Source organism: Hippocampus bargibanti, linkage group LG08 (genome assembly GCF_051943395.1).
Source record: "Hippocampus bargibanti isolate YZ-2025 linkage group LG08, ASM5194339v1, whole genome shotgun sequence".
In the NCBI taxonomy this organism is placed as follows: Eukaryota; Metazoa; Chordata; class Actinopteri; order Syngnathiformes; family Syngnathidae; genus Hippocampus; species Hippocampus bargibanti.
The window spans coordinates 17,789,921-17,817,873 of record NC_142741.1 but is presented as its reverse complement, the minus strand read 5'-3'; the positions used below and the strand labels follow the sequence as shown (position 1 = coordinate 17,817,873).

General features: G+C 40.3%; 1 protein-coding gene across 1 annotated transcript; it reads left to right on the top strand.

Moving 5' to 3' along the window:
* Positions 1–75: 75 nt before the first annotated feature.
* LOC148894690 (uncharacterized) lies at positions 76–21,810 on the top strand. Its single transcript, XM_089003086.1, has 4 exons — positions 76–2,539; positions 4,182–7,944; positions 21,345–21,668; positions 21,743–21,810. Exons 1-2 carry the CDS (start codon positions 1,346–1,348, stop codon positions 4,206–4,208), a joined length of 1,221 nt encoding a protein of 406 aa, XP_088859212.1. The 5' UTR covers positions 76–1,345; the 3' UTR covers positions 4,209–7,944; positions 21,345–21,668; positions 21,743–21,810.
* The last annotated feature ends 6,143 nt before the right edge of the window (positions 21,811–27,953 follow it).

The following is a 27,953-nucleotide window of genomic DNA, read 5'->3' as shown; positions in this document are numbered from 1 at the left end:
ATTCAAAGTGTTCCTCAACACTGAAGCACACACAATTACGTTCCTTATTTCTCAATAGGAAAGTGTTGGTAGTAAAATTCACAACTCATTTGGGAATTTGTCATCATACACAACTAAGCAAATTTGTTTGAAATTAAATGTGTTTTAGGAGGCACTTTTAGTGGATGCAAATCAGACATCTACATCCCAAAGATTAATTTCTGTCAAATGAAGCTTGTTTGAAAGGCTAAGTATTTAATGCACTCATTCCCTCACTTCCTCATTCAGTCCTTTTTGTGGTCTCCAGGACATGAGATTGATCAACTTTGTTTTTATTGGCAAAGCCTGAAACATGCTTCATTACAGCAATTTCTTTATTTTTGAAATCAGGACAGCGACATTTTTCACATCTTTTTTTTCTGTGGTTATATTATTATGTGGTTATTATTGTGTAAAAAAACTGTTGATTTTGTATTATACAAGGGAAATGAAAGCCACATACAAAGACTTGATAGATGGATAGATAATACAGAATATGAATATACTTTTGACTTTTATGGGCACCTCCTTCCTTCTGGTGCGTGTGATAACATAGTGATTCCTTTCCGGTTTCTGGACCTTTCCTGGGCGCTACCATAGCGGTTTTGACGTTATTTTCTCTGTAGACACATTATTTACCTGGAATTTGCTTTTTATTTTTACAGTACTTAATCTTCCTTGGATAACAGTTTCAGCCACCTTCAACCACCTCTCCTAAGCATTACATTCACAATACCTTAGTGGTTAGCTCAGCTTTTGCATTTTCTCCTTGGTAATTATATATTGTCTTTTCATGATAATGTGACAGGTTGTAAATTATCGTATTTCCTATTTTGGTTACATTCGCGTAGTTCTATTGGTTTACAAATGATATATATCGAAAATGTTTATTTAAACATGGAACGCCTGCTTCGGTTCATGTTTCGTGTCGGACCGATTTAGATCGTTGGACCGGAAATGGTTGTGCGCGTACGTTTGCATTAGATCGGGGCATTCGAAGTAAACCACTGTTGAGTCAAGACGTATCACATTGCTTGTCTTGTGGTTTTTTTCTGGATCCCACAACACCGTATCTCCCTTACTATAGTGGAGAGCGCAACATTTTGGAGGCACCGCTGGGATATTTGCGTTCGAGTGTTGTCTACTCGCAGTGGGTAGAAGCTCGCGCCGAATATCCCCAATCAACCCAGTCGGAGTGGCGTCGCCGTTTACTGGTTTGTTTCTACATGTGCTCTAGTTGCATCTCTGTGCGTACAGCCACCACTAGAGGGCACTGGAAGACTTTGAAGTGAATCCCGCCAGCTGAACTGCGTCTACCCTCTCGAAAATGGCGTTAGAGGAATTACAGTTGGACATCAAAGGCAAGTTATTTGGACTGAATTTTCAACAGTTGTCAGAGTTATGTGCTGAAATCCAAATATCTGGACTGGAAAGAGAGCAACTTACAGGAAAGACTCGAGGCCAACTAATTAATATTGTGTCAACCTACATTGAAAGAGCTGAATTAGAGCTAGAAGATGGAGGAATGTCAGATTTGCTACGTATAAAGGACTTGATTGAAAGTATAAAAGATTTTGAACCAGGAATAGCCAAACCAAGTGAAAAAGGTCGGGATGCAGTGCGAAAGAGAAGCATAGTGCCCCCAGACACTGCCCCCTGGCGCAAAGATTTCAAAATATCTGGACAAATAGGTGAACTCGGACAAAAAGATAAACTCACATTTCCTAATTTGGTCAGACAGATAGAAAGTGGGCTCAGTAAAGGCTACCAGGGGGATGAGATCATCGATGCAGTGGTTCGTGCCATAACACCAGGTCTGCAGTTGAGAAGCTACCTCGAAGGGAAAGAAAATCTTACCCTAACTTCTTTACGAAGGATTCTCCGATCTCACTATCAAGAGAGAGGAGCCACTGAGTTGTACAAGCAGCTCTCATCGGAAGTGCAGACTAATAAAGAGTCCCCACAGAAATTTCTACTGCGTGCAATGAATCTTCGTCAAAGGATTCTTTTTGCATCTCAAGAAGCTGAATCAGGGGTGAAGTATGATCCCACGTTGGTCCAGAGTTTATTCCTGCACACAGTTCTGACGGGGTTACAGAGTGACAATGTAAAGAGTGACATGCAACCTTTCCTCCTGCTAACCACCACATCAGATGAAGTACTGTTAGAAAAATTAAACATGGCATGTGCAAATGAAAAAGAGCGACAGGAAAAAAAGAAAAATGCTGCTGCACGGGTGACAACGCTGAACACTGTCCAGGTAGATGACACACCAGTCCCGATTGGGAAGAAGACAGTCTTAAAGCAGAATACTGTTACTGTGCCGAATGAACTCCTTTCAGAGATCAAAGAGATGAGGTCAGAGATGATGCTGTTAAAAGAGCTGCGTGCAGAAGTGTCCCAGATCAAAGAGACTATTCAGAAACCAACAGCCACTTCTCAGCCCACCAGCGGAGGACCTGAACGCCTGCCTGACCACTACCCTGAACAGGTCGCCTTCACTCCACCTTCACAATATCAGGTAGATCCACCAGCCAGGCACTACTACACCCAGCACTCCCCATCAGCTCTTCAGCAGTACCACCCAGCACCAGGGCCCAGGCCGATGAGGGGGGCAGCACAGTTCCAGCAGCGGTTCGCCCCTCCGCAGTACTACATGCCCCGTCGCCCTCAGCCCAGGTGTTATTCTTGTATTCAGACAGGTGAAGAATATTGTCAGCACTGTTTTAAATGTGGAAGTAGTGAACATTTCAGATCAGGCTGCAAAGCACAGAACTCAGCTAGGAACCATGCTTTAAACTAGAAAGGGTTACTCCAGTGGGACATGGTGTGACCACAGAGACAGATAGGTCCCAGTGTTACAGTGGTGCTATGAAAATGGAATGTAAGCCCCACACACGTGGCCCCGTTCAGAAGAGACATAAGCAGTCATTTGTCGAGCGTACAGATAAGAACCAGTGTGGCAAATTACCTTCGGTCAGGGAGTTAGTGGGAAAGAAATGTCTTATTCGGTGCTTTTTGGGTAACAAAAGGGTTGAAGCACTCTGGGACTCGGGGTCCCAGGTGTGTGCTGTAGATGAGTTATGGAAACAAACAAACTTACCTGACGTGTCATTGAAAAATGTGAATGAACTTATTGACCCTGATAACACTCTCAATATTGTGGCAGCTAATGGAACGGATATGCCTTATGTAGGATGGCTTGAGATATCATTTAAACTTGGTGCTAATGATCCAGGGCTACTTGTACCAGTATTAGTACTAAAAGGTGACCAGCAACAGTGTCCTATCATAGGGTTTAATGTCATTGAGCGTCTTGTGTTAGATAGCCTCTCTAATGAGTCACAAACAGGGGATACAGAAAAGCTCTTGAAATCGGTTAGACTAGCTTTTCCCCACCTTAAGCGCAATAAAGCTGCCACTTTCATAAAAGCAGTTAGTCTGGGACAAGCACATGAGTACTGTGTAAAAACAACAAATGAGAGATTCACTATAGCCAGGCATAGCTCACTTATTATTCCATGCAAAGTACAGGCTAAGCCCTTTAAGGAAGATGTTACATTGGTTTTTGAGCCAAGTGAAAACCCACAGTGGCCAGATGGCCTCGAGCTTTGTGACTCGTTGGTCTCAGTTAAGGCAGGTTCCATCCCTAGGATAGTTGTTAGTGTCCAGAACCCTACTAATCATGATATTAGGTTTCCAGTAAAGGCTATTATTGGTACAGTGCAGTCGGTAGGGTCTGTCTACCCAGCTAACATATTTAAAAGGGACCTTCCTTCAGTGGTTGTCAATGAGGTCCATGTCCAGAATACCACCATCGCTCTCAGTGAGCAGTGGGACCCCCCAATTGACCTTTCTCATTTGGACGAAGATAAAAGAAAGACCGTTCAGCAGATGTTGAGAGAGGAATCGGCATCATTTTCAAAATCGGACGACGACATAGGGTGTGTGGAAAACCTACAGATGGACATTTTGTTGAAAGACACTGAGCCTGTTTCAAAGACATATATGTCTGTCCCAAAGCCAATGTACAGAGAGGTGAAAGACTATTTACAGGACTTGATAGCGCAGGGGTGGGTGGAAAAGTCCACTTCCTCCTACTCATCCCCTGTCGTCTGTGTCAGGAAAAAAGATGGTACACTGCGCTTATGTATTGATTACAGAGAGCTGAACCGGAAAACACACCCTGACCGGCACCCCATCCCACGGGTACAGGACGTGGTGGATAGCCTTGGGGGTAACACCATCTTCTCGCTGCTGGACCAAGGCAAAGCATACCACCAGGGGTTCATGTCCAAAGGGAGCCGACACCTGACTGCCTTCGTGACCCCTTGGGGCCTTTATGAATGGATTCGAATTCCGTTTGGACTCATGAATGCACCAGCAGCGTTCCAGCGGTGTATGGAACAATGTCTGGAGGGGTTATGGGACGAAATATGTGTCCCCTATCTTGATGACATTCTTGTTTTCAGCGGGACATTTGACAACCACGTTGAGGACGTCAGACGAGTGTTGCGACGTCTCAGGGAAAATGGAATAAAACTCAAAGCCCGAAAGTGTGACCTCTTTAAGCCGGAAGTGAGGTACCTCGGCAGGATTGTCTCTGCTGAGGGGAGCAGAATGGACCCGGCAGATACAGCAGCAGTGCGTGCCCTGAAAAACAAGCAGCCAGGCACTGTCGGTGAGCTTCGAGCCATTTTGGGACTATTAAGCTATTATAGGCAATACATCAAAGATTTCTCTTGTATCGCTAGTCCCTTGTATGCTTTGCTTAAAGCCCCTCTGAATGTTGAGACTCAGCAGCATCAAAGACAAAAATGGAAAGTGAGACATAACAGTGTGTCTTCCAACACACGTATTGAGTGGAGTGATGAGCATCAGTCAGTGTTAGAGCAGCTAATAGACTGTTTAGTTCAACCACCAGTTTTAGGTTTTCCTGACTTCGCGCATCCTTTCATTTTGCATACAGATGCCTCTAACCGGGGTTTAGGTGCTGTGTTGTACCAAAGACAAAATGGCAAACTTCGCGTGATAGCCTATGGCTCTCGGACATTAACTGCAGCTGAGAAGAATTATAATTTACACTCGGGCAAGTTGGAATTTTTGGCGCTTAAGTGGGCGATCACAGACAAGTTTCGTGATTATTTGTACTATGCACCATTCTTCACTGTGTATAGTGACAATAATCCACTCACGTATGTACTGTCGACTGCTAAGTTAAATGCAACTGGGTGCAGGTGGGTCGCAGAACTTTCTGATTTTAATTTTACTGTTAAATATCGTCCCGGTAAGGAAAATGTTGATGCAGACAGTTTATCTAGGATGCCCCTTGATATGGTAACATATATGGAAGGATGTACAAAAGAAATGTCATATGATGCTGTGAGTGCTGCCGTACAAGCGGTTGACCAACAGAACGAGTCTAGTGCTGCTTGGTCTATGGAATCTCAGCTATGTGTGCCGAGGTGTCACTAAACACACCGATAGCCCCATTGACTGTTGGACAGATCAAGCTAGATCAAGAGACTGACCCCATTATAGGACATATTATTAGATACAAACTGGCGGAGATGAAACCGCTAGGTACTGAACTTGAAAGCATTGTCCTCAAGTTGTTTGTCTTGTGAGGGAATGGGACAAGCTACACTTTAATGACAGAGGTGTTTTGTACAGAAAAACGGCAAACAGAACCCAACTACTGCTTCCTGAAAAACACAAGGTGACAGTGTTAAAAGAGCTGCATGATGAAATGGGCCACCATGGTGTAGAAAGGACTCTTTCCCTTGTAAGGGATCGTTTTTACTGGCCCTTTATGCAAAAAGAAATAGAGGACTATGTACTGAGAGAGTGTGTGTGCCTAAAACACAAAAAGCCCAACCGTGAGACCAGAGCCCCTCTTACTAATATTGTGACTACTCAGCCTTTTGAACTTGTCTCCGTTGACTTTTTGCATCTTGACAAATGTAAGGGTGGTTATGAATACGTGCTTGTGCTAGTAGACCATTTTACACGTTTCGCTCAAGTTTATGCTACAACGTCCAAAGCTGGCAAAACAGCGGCAGACAAAATCTTTAATGACTATGCTTTAAAGTTTGGGTTCCCCCTTCGAATTCACCATGATCAGGGTGGTGAATTTGAAAATCAACTTTTTGCTCAACTGAAGGAATATTGTGGGGTTGCGGGTTCAAGGACAACCCCCTACCATCCACAGGGAAATGGACAAGTTGAACGATTTAATCGAACACTGATCCAGATGTTAAAGACACTGACAGAGAAACAAAAGAGTAACTGGAAAGACTCACTAAACAAACTCGTTTATGCTTACAACTGTACCAAAAGTGAGGTGACAGGGTTCTCACCTTTTTACTTACTTTATGGACGTTCACCACGTTTGCCAGTTGATATGTTGTTTAGTTTGAATCCAGACTCGAACCAGGGTGAAACCAACCAGAAGGACTATGTGAAGAAGTGGAAACAGGGCATGGAGGAAGCGTATGCGATCACGCAAGAAAATAACAACAAAGCTGCTGCCAGGAGTAAGAGACTATATGACAGTAAACTAAAGTATTCTACCCTGTTGCCCGGTGATCGTGTTCTGGTTCGAAACTTAACCCCACGTGGAGGTTCAGGCAAACTGAGAAACCACTGGGAGGATGTTGTTCATACAGTGGTTCGTCAAGTCAGCCAAGACATTCCAGTTTATGAGCTGAAACCTGAGAGGGGGAAGGGCAGATCTAGGATACTCCACCGCAATCTCTTGCTGCCATGTGATCATTTGCCATTAGAGACTTCACTACAGTCCCAGTCCAAGGAAAAGTCCACTCGGCAACGACCGAACAAGATGCCGGAAATGGATCCGGAAGAGGATGATGAGGAGGATGAGTATTATCCAGTGTTGCATCGCCAGAGCACCCGACCAGACTCACCAGAACCGCGGGACGTGAGCTCTGTGGAGACAACCCACCATGATGACAATCAACTGGGGAATGAACTGCCGGGGACGGAGCCGGGAGCTGCGGAAGTTGACCAATCTCAGGAGGGCAACATTGGTCCGGAAAATGATCCACCTGTGATAGTGTGTCCCCCTTTTCCCCAGCTACCCCCAGTAATCCTGATATTGGGGGAAATCAACGGCCACGACGAGAACACAGGAGACCCAAGGTATTCACGTATGATCGCCTTGGTTCGCCATCTTGCTACAATGTAGGGACAGTACCATATCATGGTGAACAGACAATGCCTTGGATGTATGGCGCACACCCCTATTATGCCACGAAATACTACAGAAATGGTTAATCGACACTTCGGTTTAATAGAACAGTGAGATGGAAACAAGAAGACCCCGATGAGCCCTGTATAAGTAAAACGGAATGTATGAAAAGAGTTCCAGTCTGTGAATTGTTGATTGTTATAATGTAAACAGAATGTATGAAAAGAGTTCCAGTCTGTAAACTGTTCATTATTATAGTTCATATTTGGATGCAGTTCATAATACCGTGCGTCATTGTTTTGGGCACGTCGTCCAGCGTATTTATGTATTTACTAGTACATATGTTGGGGACAACATCTATTTTGAGGGGGAGTATGTGACAGGTTGTAAATTATCGTATTTCCTATTTTGGTTACATTCGCGTAGTTCTATTGGTTTACAAATGATATATATCGAAAATGTTTATTTAAACATGGAACGCCTGCTTCGGTTCATGTTTCGTGTCGGACCGATTTAGATCGTTCGACCCGAAATGGTTGTGCGCGTACGTTTGCATTAGATCGGGGCATTCGAAGTAAACCACTGTTGAGTCAAGACGTATCACATTGCTTGTCTTGTGGTTTTTTTCTGGATCCCACAACACCGTATCTCCCTTACTATAGTGGAGAGCGCCAACAATAACACCACCTGTTAGCAAGTGATTTGCCGTCACTGAGGTAAGTGAAGAACGGCAGTGGTAGGACAGTGATTAGACGTGCAACCTTTCCAACTCTTCGTGAGTCGGTGCCTCAAACGATAGCATAGCAGCACACTTTTCAATGGCAGTTTCAAGTGCTTCAGTGAAAGCAGAGAGGATGAATAATTAGTCGACTTGGATGAACTGTAAATTCAGGTGGTTCTGTTGTCAGATGTGCTTGAAGACATTTTCACATTAAGGCAAATATTATGACTGCTTCGGCAAGCGTTACCATGATTGGTTGGTATATTAAAAATCTATACAAAAGGTGGGGGCGTGGAAAGGTTTTGAATTTATAGTATTCCTATTGCTAGCAAAAGGGGCGGGGCTGGGCTGGTCTGTTGGGTGTGGTTAAGAAGATGCTCCACTTTCCTCATTTACAATCTATTGTCAACAGGGGGCAGAGTGGCATGCATAAATCTGCTTTTCCTAAGTAACATTTACAAGCACTTTGTAGCCATCTGTCTTTTTTGTCATCTTGCTAAACAAGATGACAAAATCTTGATGGTCTTTATAATTGGGAGTGGAGAGAAATGTTTTTTTTAATCATGGTTTTGTTGTGTTTTTTTTTGCCCAAAAGGAAACATACATTGTTGTTTTATTTATTTATCATCATTAGAGGGCGCAACACATTTAATTAATAATTTTTTTAGGAATGTTGCAGAGAGGAAGGGACCAGATGTACAGTAGAAATTGGGAATTTCTCCATTGTGAGACAAATGAAGGTCCTTATATCTTATAGTTGTGAGAGATCTGCGTAAAGACATAATGTACATTCAGCGGATTTGCTACTTTGTTTTTATTTATTAAACACACATTTTCGAACACCATTAATCATTCTTTAGAAATGAAAGTCAATTCGCTTTCATGCTGCAGTCGTTCAAGGAAATTGAGTTCAAATCATACGCCTGATTATCCATTCATTTATTTGTAAAATGTTCTTGCTGTGTGATGCAAGGGCAACGTTTTTGTCATTTTGCCGTATTTTGATGGGACACAATTATTCAGCATTAGTTTCCCCACTATAGAATGTCGGGGTACTTTGAGCTCAACCTTTATCAACATTCCGGAACATTCCATCCATCTGACTTAAGACCCAGGAGATCTCATTGTGGTATTTTCCGTGTGAAGGCACCATTGCACACCAGGTCGTTGACAAATCACGCGGCAGCTGACAATAACAAATGTCACTGTCAGCAGCTGTCTGTGGCTCAGTTTGGGAGTCTCCTAATGACAACCTCAAACTTGCCTTGCATCTTCGAAATTCAGGCAACCTGTCGATGGGCCAGTATAGAAGCAGCGGCACTCAGTGCCTCTTGATTATTTGGAGAGCTGCAAGTAAACGCTAATGATCGAGGGGCAAAGCCCGCACCTTCAGGCTAATACTGATCTGCCTGCGAAGTGGCCCTAGAGAAGTGGCGTGTACATTGATTTGATCCCTCACATCAAAAGACAAACAGTGGTGCAAGTCAGCACTTCCCGTCAATGACATTCCTTGAAGTGATTCCCCTCCCCCTAACACGTGCACACAAACACACTCACACTCACACACACAAACACAAACACACACACACACACACACACACACACACACACACACACACACACACACACACACACACACACACACACACACACACACACACACGCACACACACACTCGCACGCTTGCATCTTAATGAACACTCTAAGGCTGTGGCATTTATCTAAAACAAAGACTGGTTAGCACTGATACCGCAGACTTCCACCAAGGCTGAACAATCCAGAATGTGTCCACCTGACAAATCACTGCATACGTTGTTCTACTCCAGCCCGATAATGCGACGGTCCATCAACTGAATCGGCTTGGTGATTACACCCGAAGACCACCTATACAAGTGGACTGTAACAACGAAAATAAATTAATTCTAATATCCTGTATGACAATAGAAATCTGTGTTTTATAATGTGGTACACAAACATATATGAAACTAGTTCTTGACTTGTTGAAAGAAAAATACATGTAACAATAAAAACATTGAAAAATGAAAAGGTTTCTTCAGCCGTCATCTGTACTTCTTTGAAGGTGTCGGACGCTTCTCATCCAAGAGGCTTTGTCAGCAAACTAAAATTTTTGCTGGTAGCTATATATATATATATATATATATATATATATATATATATATATATATATATATACAGTAAAGTCTCGTTATATCGATATCGGTTATATCGATAGTACCGCTTATTACGATACTATTTCTGTGCACGCAAGGAGAAAATTACATGCGCGGTTATGTCCCGGTTATATCGATATTTTTCGGACTCCCGAGAATATCGATATAACGAGACTTTACTGTATATATATATATATATATATATATATATATATATATATATATATATATATATACAATCTATCATCTCATTTTCCGTACCGCTTATTTCTCATTAGAGTCGCGGGGGTTGCTGGAGCCTATCTCAGCTGTCTTCGGGCACGAATTGGTTGCCAGCCAATCGCAGGGCACACAAAGACATACAACAGTCACTCTCACACTCACACCTAGGGACAATTTGGAGTCTTCAATCTACCTGCCATGCATGTTTTTGGAGTGTGGGATATATATATATATATATATATATATATATATCCCTACTGTCCAGAGGTGGGGGTGCCAGTCTTCTGTTATGATAGGTGCCCGCACTAAGGTTGCGGCGGGGTTGGGCAGAGGACTATTCCCTGAGGCTATACTTATTACTTTTATTGTCCTGACTGATTATGGACTATGACTTGCCTGATTGCCCCATTTTCCCTGGTATCAATTCATAGGCCTACATGGTAACGATCTAAGAAGTCTGTGGTATGCACGATCCAAATTAAACCTCACACCACCAGGGTGATTTAGTGAAGGATTTTGCTGTTTTATAAAAATAGCTTCTTTTACCCCCCTTTCAAACCATCTCTTTCGCTAAGATGTTAACCTCAATGTCGTCAAATGAGTCGTTGCTAGCTTTTAGGTGCAAATTTTAGTTTGCAGGCGAAGCAATGACGGCTGAAGAAACCTTTTCATTGATGGACCACTCCTGTACAACTAAGAGCTTACAAAGCCGAAATATACATTTTTCAAATATTTACAAAAAGATCCATGAGGGTTATTCGGCCATTCATCCATTCTCTCAAAGAAAGAAATGTCACAACAGCTGATTTTTTTTAAAAAAGCTTCACACACAATTGTCATCTGCAACTGAAAAGTTCAATAAAAAAGGGGGCACAGTTTCATGTTACCTATTTATTCATAAACTAGTTTGTTTTGCAGTCTTGATACTGTTTTACTTATTTATTTATGTTGTGATCGTCTTTGGGAGTAGCAAACATTCCAGTAGACTCCACAAGATTGTGTTTGTGTTGCATTTCCTTTCATACGCTTTATTTTATTTTGAATTTGTGAATGGTTCCCAAATTGTTCATGAAAAAAAAAGACAAAGCCAGTATCTTTAACTACAAGCCGACATCATCTTTTAATAGGCTTTATGCATTTGCATTGAATTTATTCCTTTGTCCCTACCTGTTACGGATATTTCATTAATGTAGTCTTTTTGCATGGAGTCTCCTGCAGAGCCAGGGAATAAAGTTGACAGTGCTTGGAACTCTGGTACTGCAGAAAAAAATATATATTCAAAGCACCATGCGGACCCCTTTATGTGTTCCCTTAATCATTCAAAAGCCCATGGTGGTATGCCACTTGCATAGCTCCTCCATATGACGAGGAGAATTAATGTTTGGCACCTCTGATGCATTCTTTTTGAGGGAATAAAAGGCATGTGAGAGCATTATCTATTCTAAGAGCGCCGGGAATACGCCAACTGCGCCTCGGCTGTGTTGCAACTGCTGCGTCTCATTTTGTCGATCGCAGATCACAGAAGCTTCAGACCACGATCTTTGCGACGGGGGATACGCCGAGTCGGAAATGGTGCTGTTTTATTAGAACCCTGTGGGAGAGTTTTGTAGAGGCAGGCATGCCGTTGAGCCTATTTGAATTATGCTAGTGGTGAATAGATATGATAATATTGGAATTCTTTGGAAATCACTGCTTCCCCAACATAAGAGGGCACTTTTGATGTTGTTGTCATGAAATCACATGGAAGACGGATGAGTAAATCCAGGCTGTGTTTTGTGGAAATCTTACTGCTGAAATTATGGCATACCTTTTTTGTTATTAGGACCAAATAAGTCACCATCTTGTTCTCACACTCGAAAGACAAATTCATGTTAACTGTTCACAATTCAGGCATGTTCATTGTGCTGTTCATTGTGGTTTATCATTTACATTCACAAATGAACTAACAAGTAGATCGTAAGGTAAATGCACTAGGCAGTTCACACATCATTTTTTTTAAATTGTAGCAATAAGCTACACAGCAAAAAAAAAAAAAAAAAAAAAAATACCACTTAATTCTACAAACACTGTCCGATGTTCATCCCATTGCATGTTTTCCACATAGGGGTTATTTCATGTTTGCTTTTTAGCACACTATACAGGGATTTAGTTGGCAGTAAAGAATGTAAAATATTTATCTCAATATCATTTGTGAACTAATGTATTTAGATGTTGTTCAGTCCTGGAACATATTTATTTTAGATTAAGTGTAATGTTTTTGTTTTTGTTTTAAACAACACTGAAGTTAGCCGTTGTAACTTGTTTTTGAGAAATGGATTATAAATAAAATTCCGGTATATTTGGAGCACGTGGAAGTGGGTGAAGAGAGGTAGCAGAAAGATCAGGAGCCCAAGAAACATTCAGGAGGACAATGCCATCTCATGCGAGAATTTCATGCTGTTGCAGTTATTTTGAATACATAAAGGAGGATTGAAGTAGGAAAGAAATGGGGATAGAGAATTCCCTGTTTTTCCTGTTTCCTTCTGGGGAAAGGAAAAGGCAGTTTTTCCCATGCTATCTTTTTTCTCAACAATTTGGCCCTATTTGCAATTACTAATGTTCAGTAATTGAGCCAGAAATTGAATTTGCATTCTACTATAGTCTAACCTGAACTTTGAACACTTGCTATGCAATCTTTAATATTTTTTTTCAAATTTACAAATATATTTACAAACACATTTTAATGTATTGCAAAAATTCATAACACATAACTGTAAATGTGTGTAGACCACTGTAAAAACACCCAAATTATGAGATGCATTTTTGTGCAGCTCTACTAGTATGAAAGTTAAACTTACATTGAAAAAAAAATGTGATCGACCCTCCCGAAAAAGAATTCAATCTCTTACTTTTGACTCTATAATGCTTATTTTTCTCAAATCGTAGTTCAAATTCCAAGCCATATCAGGATGAAAGCGTATTTAGAGCTTTTACTGCACTGTAATGCTCAACGGTCAGGAATGATAACCTTGACGTAATGTAATGACAAAGTATCAAACTAAGGACAAAAAAACTTTTTCCCACCAGTGCTCACCAAGTGTTATGACTAAATGTACATGCATGAATGCGGACACATGCAAAACAATACAAAAGAAAGACCAAAGAAAGATTTTTAAAATATTGACATCAGCACATTTTCCTGCTCAGACGCATATTCCCCTTTGTACTTTTCCTGTTTGGTCTGCCCCCTTTGTCTCTTATCTGAGCATCATTCATTCCTCCTCAATGATCATGATTTTTACTTCCACCGAATGCGTCTTGTCCTCCCCCTTTCCCAAAAAGAGATAGAAAGAGGGTCATGCAGAACTTCTAACAATCACTTTTGTAGAATGAATCCCACTCGAATGTTGTCAAAACGGAACATCTTTGTTTTACCTGTAAAACTATCATATGTTATATAATTATCCGTCCATCCATTTTGCCGAACTGCTTTATCCTGGGTGCCGGGAGCGTCTCCCAGCTATCTTTAAGCCATAGGCGGAGGACACCATGAACCAGTTGTCACACAGAAACAAACAACCATTTGTGCTCACACTCACACTGAGCGACAATTTAGAGTGTTCAGTCAGCCTGGCATGCATGTTTTTGGTATGTGGGAGGAAACTGTAGAACCCAGAGAAAACCCACACAAGCCCAGGGAGAACATATGGACTCCAGACAGGAAGGTCGGAGCTGCAAACAAACTCGGTACCACCGACTCCAATGGAATAAACGCAAGACTTAAAACGTACAACTGTCACGGTTTGCCAGGTGGTGATGGTGGTTGTGGTTCCCCAAAAAGCAGGCAGGAGGGAGCAGCAGGATGTATTTGACAAATTGTATTAAAAAAAAGTGAGCAGGAACAAAATCTAAAACATCAAAGTCATCTGAACAGAAAAGTACAAAGTATCAAAGAAAACCAAAAGTAAAAGTCTGCCAAGATGAAACAAACCTGCCAGGGTGCAGCAAACACATACACAGTACAATGACCCGACACCGAATGGTCATGCCGGGAGTCCTTTTAACTGCTGCTGATGAAGACGACCAGCACCTGTGCAACTGAGGGCGGGGCCGACAGCACTACCTGTTGGTCGCCAACCAGAACGTGACAGTCTGCCACTGATCGGAACGACCAACACCTCTGCAAGTGCAGGCGGGGCCAACAGCGCCACCCGTTGGTTGCTGAGGGGTTAAAAGTGATCGTTCGTTCCTGGTTCATGGCTCTTCAGGGTGTTAGAAGTGGGATGGTGAAATCAGCAAATTAGTTTAATCTTGTAGGGACATTATGTGGTCGGGCGAGGAGAGGCAGAAAGGAAGAGAGCGAAAGACGCGCTGGGAGAGCATTTATATAAGACAGACAGGGTGTGTCGTAATAGGATGTGACGTAATGGAATGTGACATCATGTAAAGGCAGGCAGGATATAACGTTTCAGGAAGTCCAACAAAAACAAAACGATGCAAAAATATGTTGGTATAGCGAATTACGCCAACAGTCGCCAACCAGATCGTGACAACAACAAATAACCTTGTTTACAGTAAAATGAAAATAAGCTGAAAATGCTCGCAAAAGGCAACGATAGCTTGTCGTGAAAAGACAAGAAGATAGACTTGGCAGCGTGGAAGTCCTGTTTGACTGATTATGATTAACAAGGCCTTCCTTTGCAACCTACTGGAGATGCAAAAAAAAAAAAAAAAAAACAGAATTATGGCAGGTTCAGTTGTGTGTCAGAAAGGATTACAGAGTTAATTTTGCTCGCCCAGACGTAACATCTAGAATAAACAATGATTCTTTTTTTCTTTTTTTTTTCGAATCTACACAGCGATGATCCGTCATTACGGTTCGCCAATGTTAATCACATTGCACTGTTAGTAAGTTAACCAAATGAAGAGTGCTGTGTTCATATGCCTCAAGGCATTTTAGGACAGCGGGATAAATATTATTTTCTCTCCTCTGGAAAAAAAAACATTATGTTAATCACCAAATCCCCCCTCCCCTTCCTTATTTATGTATCTGGGAGATGATTGTAGTGTGCAGTGATGAGTGGGCTTTATTACCACCAACACAAATGAGAGCATCTGAATGAGTTCATCCTCAGCATTTGTATGTGCCATTTAGCTCCAGAAGTCGGTGTTTATTAATCCGCAGTTGTGCATATGAATCAAGCGCTTGGCATTAATCACAAAGTACAAGGGCCCAGATGGTACAGTCGTCGCCAAGCTTGAATTAATACAAAAGGATGAATCTGGAGATCTTTCTCAAGGACCTTTGAAGAATGACATGACTAATTATTGTTGCTGGATGCACACTTTATTAAAAGTTGTCATAGCAAATGATTGCCAAGCTTTATTACAGCGTGAACGCTAAAAGTGAACTTGTAGCCTGAGCTCGTAATGCGAAATTCATATCGCATCATATCACTAAGCGTCACTGTTGTGATGGATACATACACCCTAAATGCGATTAGTCTCTTAGATTAAAAATCAATCTGCAAGCATTTTGATTTGCGCTGGCCTAAAGTGAATTAAGGCCCTGAGAACACGTCCTGTTATTACTAAAGGGAAAACAAAAGAGGAAACTTAAGACAAAGGGTGCAGGTGTAGTCTATCTGCTCCAGTGCAGGTGACAGATGCCCTCCAGCCACTCTTAGTAATTATGACTGCAGGAAAAGGAGTAAATGAGATTAGACGTGAATAATAAAGGCAGAAAGTTCAACGGCAGAGGAAGTTAGTTGGAATAGTGGGCGGGACCAAAAAAAGTCATACGTCAAGAAGACGGACAATGGTTAATCTTGTTTTCCAACCCACAATATATCATTCCCAGTGCATCGTCCAGTACTGTGGGATAAAGTATTGTGGCACATGGAAACTTCATTGTGAAACACGGCATGACATTTCGTGTCATGCATGACTCTTTGAACAAGAATAGACAAACATTTCTCTCGTCATAATCACTGTATGCTACAAAATATTTCACTGTAGCCTAGTATGTAATGCAATAAATGATTTTTAATATATTGTAACCATACTTACATTCATGCTGAACATGTAACCTAAATGTACTGTGTAATTAATTGAAATGTAAAGTGTAACATTAAAAGAAATTAGAGATTGCATTGCTGTTACTTATTGTGACGTCGTTACGTGTAATATTGCGGAGACTTTACATACCTTATACAAATATATTATATCACATTATAATATAAATTGTAAAAATATACAATGTGTGGACATGTTCACTTATAGCACAACATAATGCACTGATTTTCAAAAATTCCAATATCCTATATTGTTCGATACATTGTAATGCACTTTGCTTTACTGCACTTCGAAACGCTCGATTGTAAAGTTGACATTGTGTAATGCACCGTTGTCAAAGTCAAGGGCCGCGGGCCAAATCCGGCCCGCCACATCATTTTTTTCGGCCCGCGAAAGCAAATCAAACTTGTTAAATTCCATGATGATTGCTAAAATCTGAGCCAAAATTTCATATTTTTGGATGTCAACCACAATAAGTCATTATTCTTGACTTCAGATTTGAAAACGAGTTATTCATTAATTTGCTGTGTGCTCTATATGTAATATTTGAAGGGATTTAAACATTCTAATGGGTTCCCCAAATTCATAACGGCCCTCGAGAGGAAACCATGATTACAATGTGGCCCGCGGCAAAAAATGACTTTGACACCCCAGGTGTAATGCATTGTAACATAACCTCTTACATTCTATGATCCAACTTTAATAATGGTCTCATCATATATGCATGCTGTAATACTTTTATACACCACTATGACCTCAACCTACAATAATAAACAACAGTGTTTCATTAATAAATGCATATTTTGCATTGTATATCATTAGATTCACCTGATGAAGTGGCCAGATGCCATCACGTTGTAATGGTTGCGATAAGAGTCGTTCCCATTTAGTGAATTGATAGCATCAGCACATGGTGTATTGGATCAGTACCTTTGGTGAGATAAAAAAAAGTACACTGAGTGAGAGTCCACAAAGTTCTTTCTTCATAAAACACTTCTCAAATTGATTAGCATTTTGCTTTCAACATTTAGCTTATAGTAGACATACACATTCATCCATGACGTCCCTGATCCACTAGTGAAAAGGGCACTTTGATCTCTCCTCTTTCATCTAGAACTGCTTCATGTAATAAAGAGGGTACATAAAGTGCTTAAGAATGAATGACTCTCTGTGTCTTTGTGTTGTCATATTATTTGTTATTTAGTGTTTTTTGGTTCTTTCGACTTCAAGATGGCACCGCGAGAGTGGCTGCCTTTCCAGCAGCTCCTGTATTTTGTTTTTCTACTTCTTTCATTCCTTTAATCTTCCTTTCATAACTTTTCTGCTGTGAAATGTAAATTTCTTCACTTCTTACCTTCATTATTCTAATGAAGGTAAATCCAATCCAATTTGTACTATTTGGTGGATTATGATCTGAAACTATTACTTGACAAATTAAAGGCAAGGCATGTTTAATCGTATAGCACACTTCATGGAGACAAAGATTCAAAGTCCTTTAAAGAAAACATTGGTCTTTATGGAATGACAAAAAAAAAAAGATTCAGACATGACCAAAATCATAATAAACTCAACAAAACGAAAAAAAAAAAAAAAAAACAAATTAACTGCATACCAAAAAGAAAACCAAGCATCAGGCTGGATGAATGAAAACAGTCAATGCAAACGGTGATAAAACAAGAGAATTAATGATAGATTGATCTGAACGCTGCAGTCAATAATTATGTTTCCATAAAAATAACCAGTTTGAGCAGTTGCAGTCTAAGGGAATGTTTTTTTCTGTTGTTGTTATTTTGTTTTTTTAGAAGGGAGGAGCATAGTAACTAAATGGTGCGTCACTATTTATTTGGGTCTAATAACAGAAGAGACCTGAGCCAGAAATCTGAGGAGTCTGGAGCTTCATTGAGTACTAACACATCTGGCACGTATCACTGTCACACACTTCCTCAAGATTTCAGAACCAGCGGCAAGTTTTAAGACTCACAGAAACCCATTGTAGTGATTTGACATAGATCAATGAGATGTGTGAGGAGTGGCCCACTTTACACACAGTTCTCTTTCCTCATGACAGGGGGCGCTGGGGATTACAGAGATTCTTCTTGCGCCTCCTCGGCTGTAGAATAATAGAATTAGTGAGAGCAAGCTACAGTAAACAGTTAGCAAGTTAACTGCAACCATCCAGTCATTTTTTTGTGTTGCTTGGCCTTATTTTCAGAATGGTGGATTACATATCCTCCTAATTGAAATAATTTTCTAAACTGGACTTTCAATCGAAGCAGGAGATAATATTTAAAGGAAGACCAACACCGGACTGTATAGCTCAGAAACGGTGAGGTATGAATGTAAATCTCCTGGACACCTTCTCAGCTTTTTGACGAAGAAGCATTTCATTGAAACTATTCCTGAAGCGACAAAGTTGCTCCAGCTCGTGCTGACTGTTCCAGCTACTACAGCATCAGTGGAGCGGTCATTCTCAGCACAAAAGACTGAAAACATATCTACATCGAAAGAAAATAAATTGAAAGAAAGATAAGGAAGGTTTCTACAAAGAAGGTATAGATGCCTTTCTTCAGAAGGAGCGGCGCATGGACTTCATTTATAAGTAAAGGTGACACGATAATAACGTTTTTTTTAATTCTTTTTTTCTGTGCTACAGTTTATATAAAGAATGCTGACATGATATTTTATACAAAACACATTAACTGTTGCCAATCAAATGGTGAATACGTTTCTCTGGAGAGTTCATATGTATGTAAGTCTGACTGTGACGACGTGAGGTGTATATATATATATATATATATATATATATATATATATATATATATATATATATATATATATATATATATATATATATATATATATATATATATCTTCTTCTTTTCCTTTCGGCTTTTCCCTTCAAGGGGTCGCCACAGCGAATCAGTAACCTCCATCTTCACGCATGTTTGTTTTGGCCCAGCTTTTACGTCGGATGCCCTTCCTGACACAACCCTTTGTATTTATCCGGGCTTGGGACCGGCACAAGAAGACTTATGTCCCTTTGTGGCTACAGAACAAGCAACACGCTCAGTAAAAGGCTCCCAAACACAAAATGGTCATGAGCACAGCAACAATCAAAAAAGCAAAACTATACTCACCATTTATGTATATATATATATATATATGGCAACCTATCCAGGGTGTCCCCCGCCTACTACCCGAAGATGGCTGGGATGGGCTCCAGCACCTCCGCGACCCTGATGAAGATTATGCAGTACGGAAAATGGATGGAAGGATAGAAGGATTGACTATAAGGTGCATGATCCGCTTTTGAAAAAAAAGCAAGGCTTTTAAGTGTGATTTACAGTGTAGTGCGGAACATACATGACTTTATGTTAACGGTGAGCCTTTATTCTCTTTTCATTGAGAATGTATTAATAAAATCTGTAATAAAAAATATAATAGTCTTAAACCTCTGTCTTGTTGCATCATTTTTCTTCCATGAAAAATGGACATACAACTTTCTCATGAGTGAAAAAATATGAATCTCAGTATAGTTTCTACCACCAAAATGTAATTTTATTCTTGCTTCATTAAATGTTTTTTCTTGTGAAGATAATATAACTTTGTAGTCATCTACTGTTTTCATTTAAAACAATTTTTCTATGTAACATAAGATTTTTGTCCCTCTAACATCAAAACATTAATCGTCTATGTGACATTATTCTCGTACTATTTTAGAAAAAAACAAATATCTGAATTTAGAGTAAAGTACTATATTTTTCTTGCCTGGACCTGTGGTAGTTTGCATGTTCATTTTTTCCCCTCAGAATACCCCCCCCCCCCACACACACACAAAGACACACAAATCCTCCCCGCGTCAAATCTTTTCCTTGACAGTGTGGCCCTTCAATTGACTATACTGAACAACTGAAAGATGAACTTTCAAACGCATCTTCTGCATTTTGTCAATGTATGCTCCCATAATCTCATCTGTGCTCATGAATAATTCAGTACATCCTTTATCAGCATTTTTCAATAAAGAGGAGAGCAGGAGACAGTTGAGAAGCATGAAGGATGCCATCAAAAGACACTGTTACAACTTTAACGCAATTAAATGATGTGTGATCATGTGGCAAAAAAAACAAGCGTGTTATTAAAAAGACACATATCCTGTATGTGCACAGCAGTGACAATGTATCATACGATTTAATTTGTTTTTGTTTTTTTTTACGTGTGACGCTTTAATATATTCCATCTTCTCCTCATTGTGAAGGACATTGCATCTCATTTCTTGTCACATGTCGTCTAAAATTCCTAAAGGTACAATTAGCATTTTGTCTGACAAAATGTTGAAAGGTTCATAGATTGATATTTGCAGAGGAAAAAAACAGGGTTTTTTTCCCCCTCCTTGTCTTTCTGCAAATGCAAATTCTGACATTTATTAGCTTTTATTGCAGATACTCTGTTTATGGATAGTAAAGAGCGGGCATTGGTTTAATGTGAATGAGGCAAAATTACAATGTTTAAACAGAATCTGTGTAATTTAGTGTTGTGTGGCAGTGAAATGTTTTACGGGTTGATTTATGATGTTTGCGAGGATATCATTTCAGTGTGCGTTTCTGCCAGGAAAATACATTTCTCACACCTTATGCTTGAGATGTTTTCTTAATTCTCTATATCAGCACTTTCCTACCTTTGTAGAAGTTGCATTTCTCCCAATTGAATAGAAAATATTCAAAACATTTCACTTCATTATATTTTTTTATGTTGCATGTAATACTATTACTGTATTCTTGGAATATGCATTAATATGGAATATGCATGAAGAATTGTAATGAAATTCAGACTATTCTTGAAAAAATAAAACTTTTTTTCTGCTATATTGCACCTTATTTCTAAAAAATAAAATAAATGACTAAATAAATACTTTTATTTTATAAATAATTTTATTTATATATATTTATAGGAGGAGATGGCTGCAGCATCAAGTGAGCTCATAAAGGCAATGTTGGCAAAGTGGGATGATGTGCAGGCTTTTACCGAAGAGTTCCATCCAGAAAAGACTGTGGTATGACAATCATCAACATGATGAACGATAATGTGATGCCTCAGCTTCGTAAGACCTTACAAATCAGAAAGCAACAGGTGTCAATTAAGAGGTTTTTAATCAGAAAAAATGATGAGCAGTCTCCAAAGAAAAAAGAAGAGAAGCCACACCAGAGGTTCAGTTACCAACAGTCCTTATGGAAGGTGACTCTCCTTCCATAAGCCATCAACGACCATCAAAAAGGTAAATAAAACCTTATTTTACAGCACAGTTTATTTCTTTAATTACAGTCCTAATGTGCCTCTCTTTCCAAACAGCAATTCCCTTTGACCTTCGACCTCCAACACCATTCCATCAAGCCATCAATGACCATCACAAATGTAAATAAAGTGACTTTATGATACAATGCAGTGTATTTCTTTCATTACAATACAAGAGCACATTTATTCTACATAGAATAAGGTATGTTGTGTGTAGTTTAAAGGCTTATTTAGTTGAAAAGTATATTTTATGGAAACCCAGGAACGGATTATTCCCATTTTAATGGTTTCCTATGGGATTAAGGCGAAAAACACACTTTTCGCCTTACACACTCTGTCTGGGAACCAATTAAATTCGTAAATTGAGGTCTCACTGTAATAATAAAAAACAAATTAAAAAATACTGGTAAATCTAAAATACAAATTCCCGAAAATGTAATGTAAACAAATCCAAAATCAAGACAATATGAATGTCAACAGATGTTATGTACATGTCTAGTGTACATTTTGTCAGTTCATGAACTCATTTTCAGATGTACTGGCTTTTGCTCTACATTACTGGCTTGATAAAAGACGATTTACCGTTATGAGGAATTACAAATCATTTGAATTCCTAATTCATTGACATTGGACACATTAAAATATATTTTAGTGAAAAATAATCTGACATTGTGAATATTTTTTTTCCTCGTCCAAGAATTGTTTTGTTTTTATCATTGTTCCTATTTAATTTGACAGTACATTTTCATGAATACAAATCTTGTAATCTTTTCACAAAATAACTGCCTTCCCCTTCACACCAATATCAGCATCATTTTTGTTTGATTCTTTTGTGTATTCCCGTGAGAAATAATGTCAGCACTTTGCCACCTTCAAAGTCCTTTTGTTTCCCAGATCCTTCTTCACAATTCTAATTGTACAGGAACACTTGTTAAATATGGCTGGTAAATAAAACAGGAAACACATTATTTCCTTTTAGTGCAGATTAAAGGTGCAGCTTTGAACACAGTAATGAGCTTTTAAATAAAAATGCTGGCGGGGAATCTACACTACTCACTAGTTTTAACCGCACTGGATTATTTTCTCCTCCTTGTTGTTCAACATTATTTCACCCACTAATGAAAATTACATCTTTCCACCCGCCTATTTGTTAATTAACATGTTTGTGTTGGAGGATTTTCAAAAAGTGATACGATTGCTCTGGATCAGATTAAAAGCAGGCGATACGTAATAGGCTGCTTGTTTTCCTTTGCGTCCATCCGTTAATTGAATAGGCTCGGAATGTTGTTCCTAGCCACAACAAGTTTGCCCCCTTGCTCAGAATGTGCTATCTTAATTACGCATCGTTCTGCCAAATGCGGTTCAATTTCCTGGTAGGGATAGTTTCTGTTAACTGCTATTTCTTAAGGGCAACCGCCGCGTCAAAGATGATGAAAGCAATTAAAGTTTCCCTTTGTTTTCCCAGATAGGCACCACCGCTGTTTGTAGAGCGTTTATTCAACATTTGCCAAATGGAATTGAATCTGTCATCGATGAAGTTTTCAAAGACAATTACCTTTTAGCTTAGCAAACAACACCCCCCCCCCCCTCCCTCACTACCTCCGTCTTGCTGACATCTTGCCGCTGGCCACTACATTTCATCACGCCAAATCCTCCAGCAGAGTGAGAGCAAGAAAGAGAGAGACAGCTTTGAATATAATTTTACCAACAGAATTTCTCAATTAGCATAGCACATTTCCTCTATTAGATGAAATGCCTTGAGAAGGCAGCCCGGTTTAATCCGGTTTAATGTCCGTGTAAACTATTATCTCCTGATTCTAAAAAGAAAACCCCTTCAGGACATCATTGGCAACATGGCTTCATCAGAAGGCTTTGAAAGATTCCGTCGAGTGCAGCTTTTAAAGACATTTTATGCTTATGCACTTTATGCTTTTCTGCGTGGTTTGCGCAAATTTGTACTTTCTTGACTGCCATTGAATCATCTGAATTGACAGAACAACACGTCAAGTGTTTGGACCCTTGCAGATTGTCCGATGTCATTCAATTCAGTCGGCACATTTGCGACTGCCTGCATCTCTCAACACGCAGCTTGTTGTTTGCATGTTTTGCCGATCAATATTTGGTTAAGTGAAGATGCTGAGTTCTCCATGGGCGTGCATGTGAATGGTTTCCTCCTGCTGACCCAATTTAAGTGATTAAAATAATTTATTTTTATCAACTTAAAATGCACAGCAGCATGGATCAAATTCCACTTGTGGGTCATATGCAGTGATGTGAAGCAACGCTCAGTGTCTGGCTATTAGCACCTGGGAAAAATGTGCTTCTTGGTTTCTCAACAACAACAGACTGCCCATATCCACATGATTGTTTTCTCAAGTATGAATCAGAAGGCCTGCTTCTCTGTGCATCCCAGCAAGAGTCGCTCCATTGATTAACTCACAGGAAATGGCTCATGCATCTGGTGTACATTATAACAAATGTCCTCTTTGCATTACAATTGAATTGTGATTGTTATGTCCAATCAATGCGCAAAGTTCATGAGATCGCCGCCGCCAGTGCTTTAATGGAGAAGTCGATGAGGATTCATTTTAATCAGTGCGGCTGTTGCCAGAACGAGCGCAGCGCAGCACCACGGTGCCGTCAATGGGCCGGTAATTACAACTGTTTATACAGGTTGGTTCACTGGCAATTTGGAGATCGACATATCTCGTTTCTTCAGCGTGTTCGTGTTTTTTTAGCAGTGTGGTGCTAAATGAAATGCAACTGAAAATGATGCAGGCCTCATTTTGCGGGGCCGCATTCATCGAGGAAGCTGTCAGTTGACGTACAGTGAGACCTCAACTTACGAACACCTTATCTTACGAACTTTTAGGTTTACGAACGTGAAATTTATGAAAATTAAACCTTGAACTTTTCGCGATACACACCCACCACGGCTGGCGGAGTGATCTTCGGATCTGGCGGAGTGATCTTTGGATATTCAGCGGAAGCACACTACCGATAATCCAGCCGGCGCACCTTTCCACACCCCCTCTCTCTGAATTCACATGTCGATCGCCTCCGAGGAGCTTTTTGTAGATAATTTTATTATTAGGAAATGAATCTTAGATGATTGCCTAATAATCACCGTCGAGGAGAAAAAAATCATTGAGAAACACGAACGAGGTATGCGTTTGTGGCGTCACATTTGCACACCGCGGCTGTCATGTGAATCTCAGCCTAACACATCTCTCAAGCTGTGTGTCACTTCCCTGAGAGTAACTTTCTACGACCATTCTACAAATAAAGAGCCCGGTACCGTTCACCATTGCTACCATCCTTCGCCTAAAAGCTTTACACAAAGGCGTTATTTAGTCGATGCTTTCACGTGACTAATGACACCGAAATTGTCACGTGCGCGTTGACAGCTGAAGCGGGGCCACCGCTCGCGACCTCTGCCAGCCGAAGAAGACACTTCAATTTCATTTCATTTCAACGAGTCGCTGTCACTTCACCAGTGACATGATTACGACGCTTGTGCTGACAAGTCCAACAGTTTGCTTTGCCGGAGGTGATTGTTAGCCGCGATGTCGTAAGTTTGGTGCTTTCCAGGATTGTGAATGTGCTGGACGGATCGCCCCGCCCGCCTTCTTTTGTCGCGTTTTATTCCGCATCCGTGGAATCATCAGACTCGCGCCTTTTGTTGTAATAACATTTCTGCCAGCACCTACGGGACTCGAAGTGGATGCAGATGACATCGAGGAGCTTGTTGCTGACCATAATGAGGTCCTCAACACAGAGGATTTGATTTGCCTTCAAGAGGACAAGCAGAAGCAGGCCATCCAGGAGTTGATGTGCAGGCTTTTATTGAACAGTTCCATCCAGAAAAGGCGATGAAAATCAGCAACATGATGAATGATAATGTGATGCCTCAGTTTCGTAAGATCTTACAAGTCAGAAAGCAACAGGTGTCAATTAAGAGCCATCAACGACCATCACAAATGTAAATAAAGTGACTTTATTATACAATGCAGTGTATTCCTTTCATTACAATACAATATCACATTTATTATACATAAAATAAGGTATGTTGTGTGTAGTTTTAAGGCTTATTTAGTTGAACATTATAGTTTATGGAGACCTGGGAACGGATTATTTTAATTGTAATGGTTTCCTATAGGAAAAGAAAATTGCGATACACACTTTTCGCCTTACACACTCTGTCTGGGAACCAATTAAGTTCGTAAGGCAATGTCTAACTGTACTTTTGTGTGTTGTAAGTTAACACTTGCCTCGAGTGTTGGCAGAGAGAGCTCTTAAATTAGTCTTATGTACAACACCAACACTCGATAAGTGTGCCTTTTAAGTGTGAAAACACAGCGTAAGTAAATGATCTCTTTTGGTAATTGAATTGTTACCAGAGAAATAAGACAATTATCTATATAGAGTACTTCATTTCCCATGATTCCCATTGGGCACAAGCCACAGTTACTCAATGGTCTCAGGTCAATTTTCTGCAACTGTGCTGTGTAAACTGGAGATTTAAAAGTAAAATAACTTTTGTAAACAAAAAGTAAAGATACAAGTAAAATTATATAGTCTTACCCCGCTGTCTCCGGCGAGTAGGCGGGGGGCACCCTGAACGGGTTGCCAGCCAATTTCAAGGTAGACAGAGAAGAACAACCATCCGCAGACCTAGGAACAAATTATGTTCAATCAACCTGCAACACATGGTTTTGGAATGTGGGAGGAAACTGGAGTACCCAGAGAAAATCCACAATGACACGGGAGGACATGCAGATCCTCTCCACCCTGAGCCTCATGCACTAAACCAGGGGTGCTCACACTTTTTCAGCATACGAGCTACTTATAAAAACTACCAGGTCAAAATGATCTAGCCACGACAAAAATGCAAAACATACAGTAAAGTCTCGTTATATCGATATCGGATATATCGATAGTCCCGGTTATATCGATACTATTTCTATGCACGCACGGAGAAAATTACATGCAAACAGGGTCGGATATATCGATAGTCCCGGTTATATCGATATTTTTTCGGACTCCCTTGAATATCGATATAACGAGACTTTACTGTAATTATTTTCAAATGTTTTAAGGATTCTTTGTATGTACAATGTATGTTGATGTACCTTGCATAACTGAATAAGCCAATATTGCACAACACACATAATAACGACATATACATAACATAATAAATAACTATGAAAAAAAATGTAATTACCTGAGTTTACTTTGATGACTTGCACTGAATTGAATCAGCCAGGGATGCATAGTCCGGACAGTAGCTGCTGACAGCCAGCCTCAAGCACATTTCCAAATGTTCATCATTTATGGTGGAACGGTATTTGGACTTAATGATCTTCATGTAGGAAAAGGCCGACCACATAAATAATTGGAGCCGAATAATGCCGTCAAGGAGGTAGCACATTTCCTCATGTTGGGGTACTTTTACTGTGTAAGTTACAGAACTGTCCATGAGCCCTGGACCTCAGCAGTGAGAACACTCACAATCTCCGATGTCTTTCCACATTTGCTGGGTTAAATCCTCAGCCATGGCTTCACAGCGCCGCGTAACTGTATGTCTTGACAGCTGCAGAGCTTTGATTGAAGATAATAGCTCTGCCTCATTTTTAATGTCTCTGAACAAGGAGTCAGCTGCTTCAACGAATGCTTCTTTTACCATCTCTCTGTCTTGGAAGGACTTATTGTTTTTAACGATGGCGTGACTTTGATTGTTGGGTCTCTGTACTGTAGATGCATTTTTTCCTCTGTTATCAAAAATAGGGTCAAATATGAGGTCAGGCAGGCTGGAGCGGCTGGAGTGAAAAAAAAGAAGAAATATCACCTTGCTGTCCGGACAACTGGGATTTTAGTTCGTCCACCGTTCTCTTTCTCAGCTGGCTTTTCGGCGGGAAGTCAATGTCGTATTTTCCATGAACAGTCCGAAAATGCCGCTCCACATTTCCCATTCCGTATGAAAGTAATATGTTTTGCCCCCTTAGTGGTCCCGCTTTCTCACTCATTTTGATCACCATATGTTTTAGCAAGGGCTTAAAATCTGAGGTAATTCGCTGACTGGCTTGTAAATTTTGCTGCATTTATCGCCGTTGTTTACGCATGCACGGCGACCTAAAGGTAAAAATTCAGTTGTCATCTGAATGGTTGCCATTTATGTCAATCAAGTGACGGGACGTTTGATAGGCTGACAAATGTTTTTTTTTTACTGTCACGCTGCGATCGACCAGTACTACCTCTGCGATCGACC

What these genes read in the sequence shown, in the direction of transcription:
- LOC148894690 (XM_089003086.1), top strand. Translation starts at nt 1,346, where the DNA reads ATGGCGTTAGAGGAATTACAGTTGGACATCAAAGGCAAGTTATTTGGA. An exon ending in CTCCACCTTCACAATATCAG is followed by an intron (nt 2,540 to 4,181) that starts GTAGATCCACCA and finishes TATTGATTACAG; the next exon opens with AGAGCTGAACCGGAAAACAC.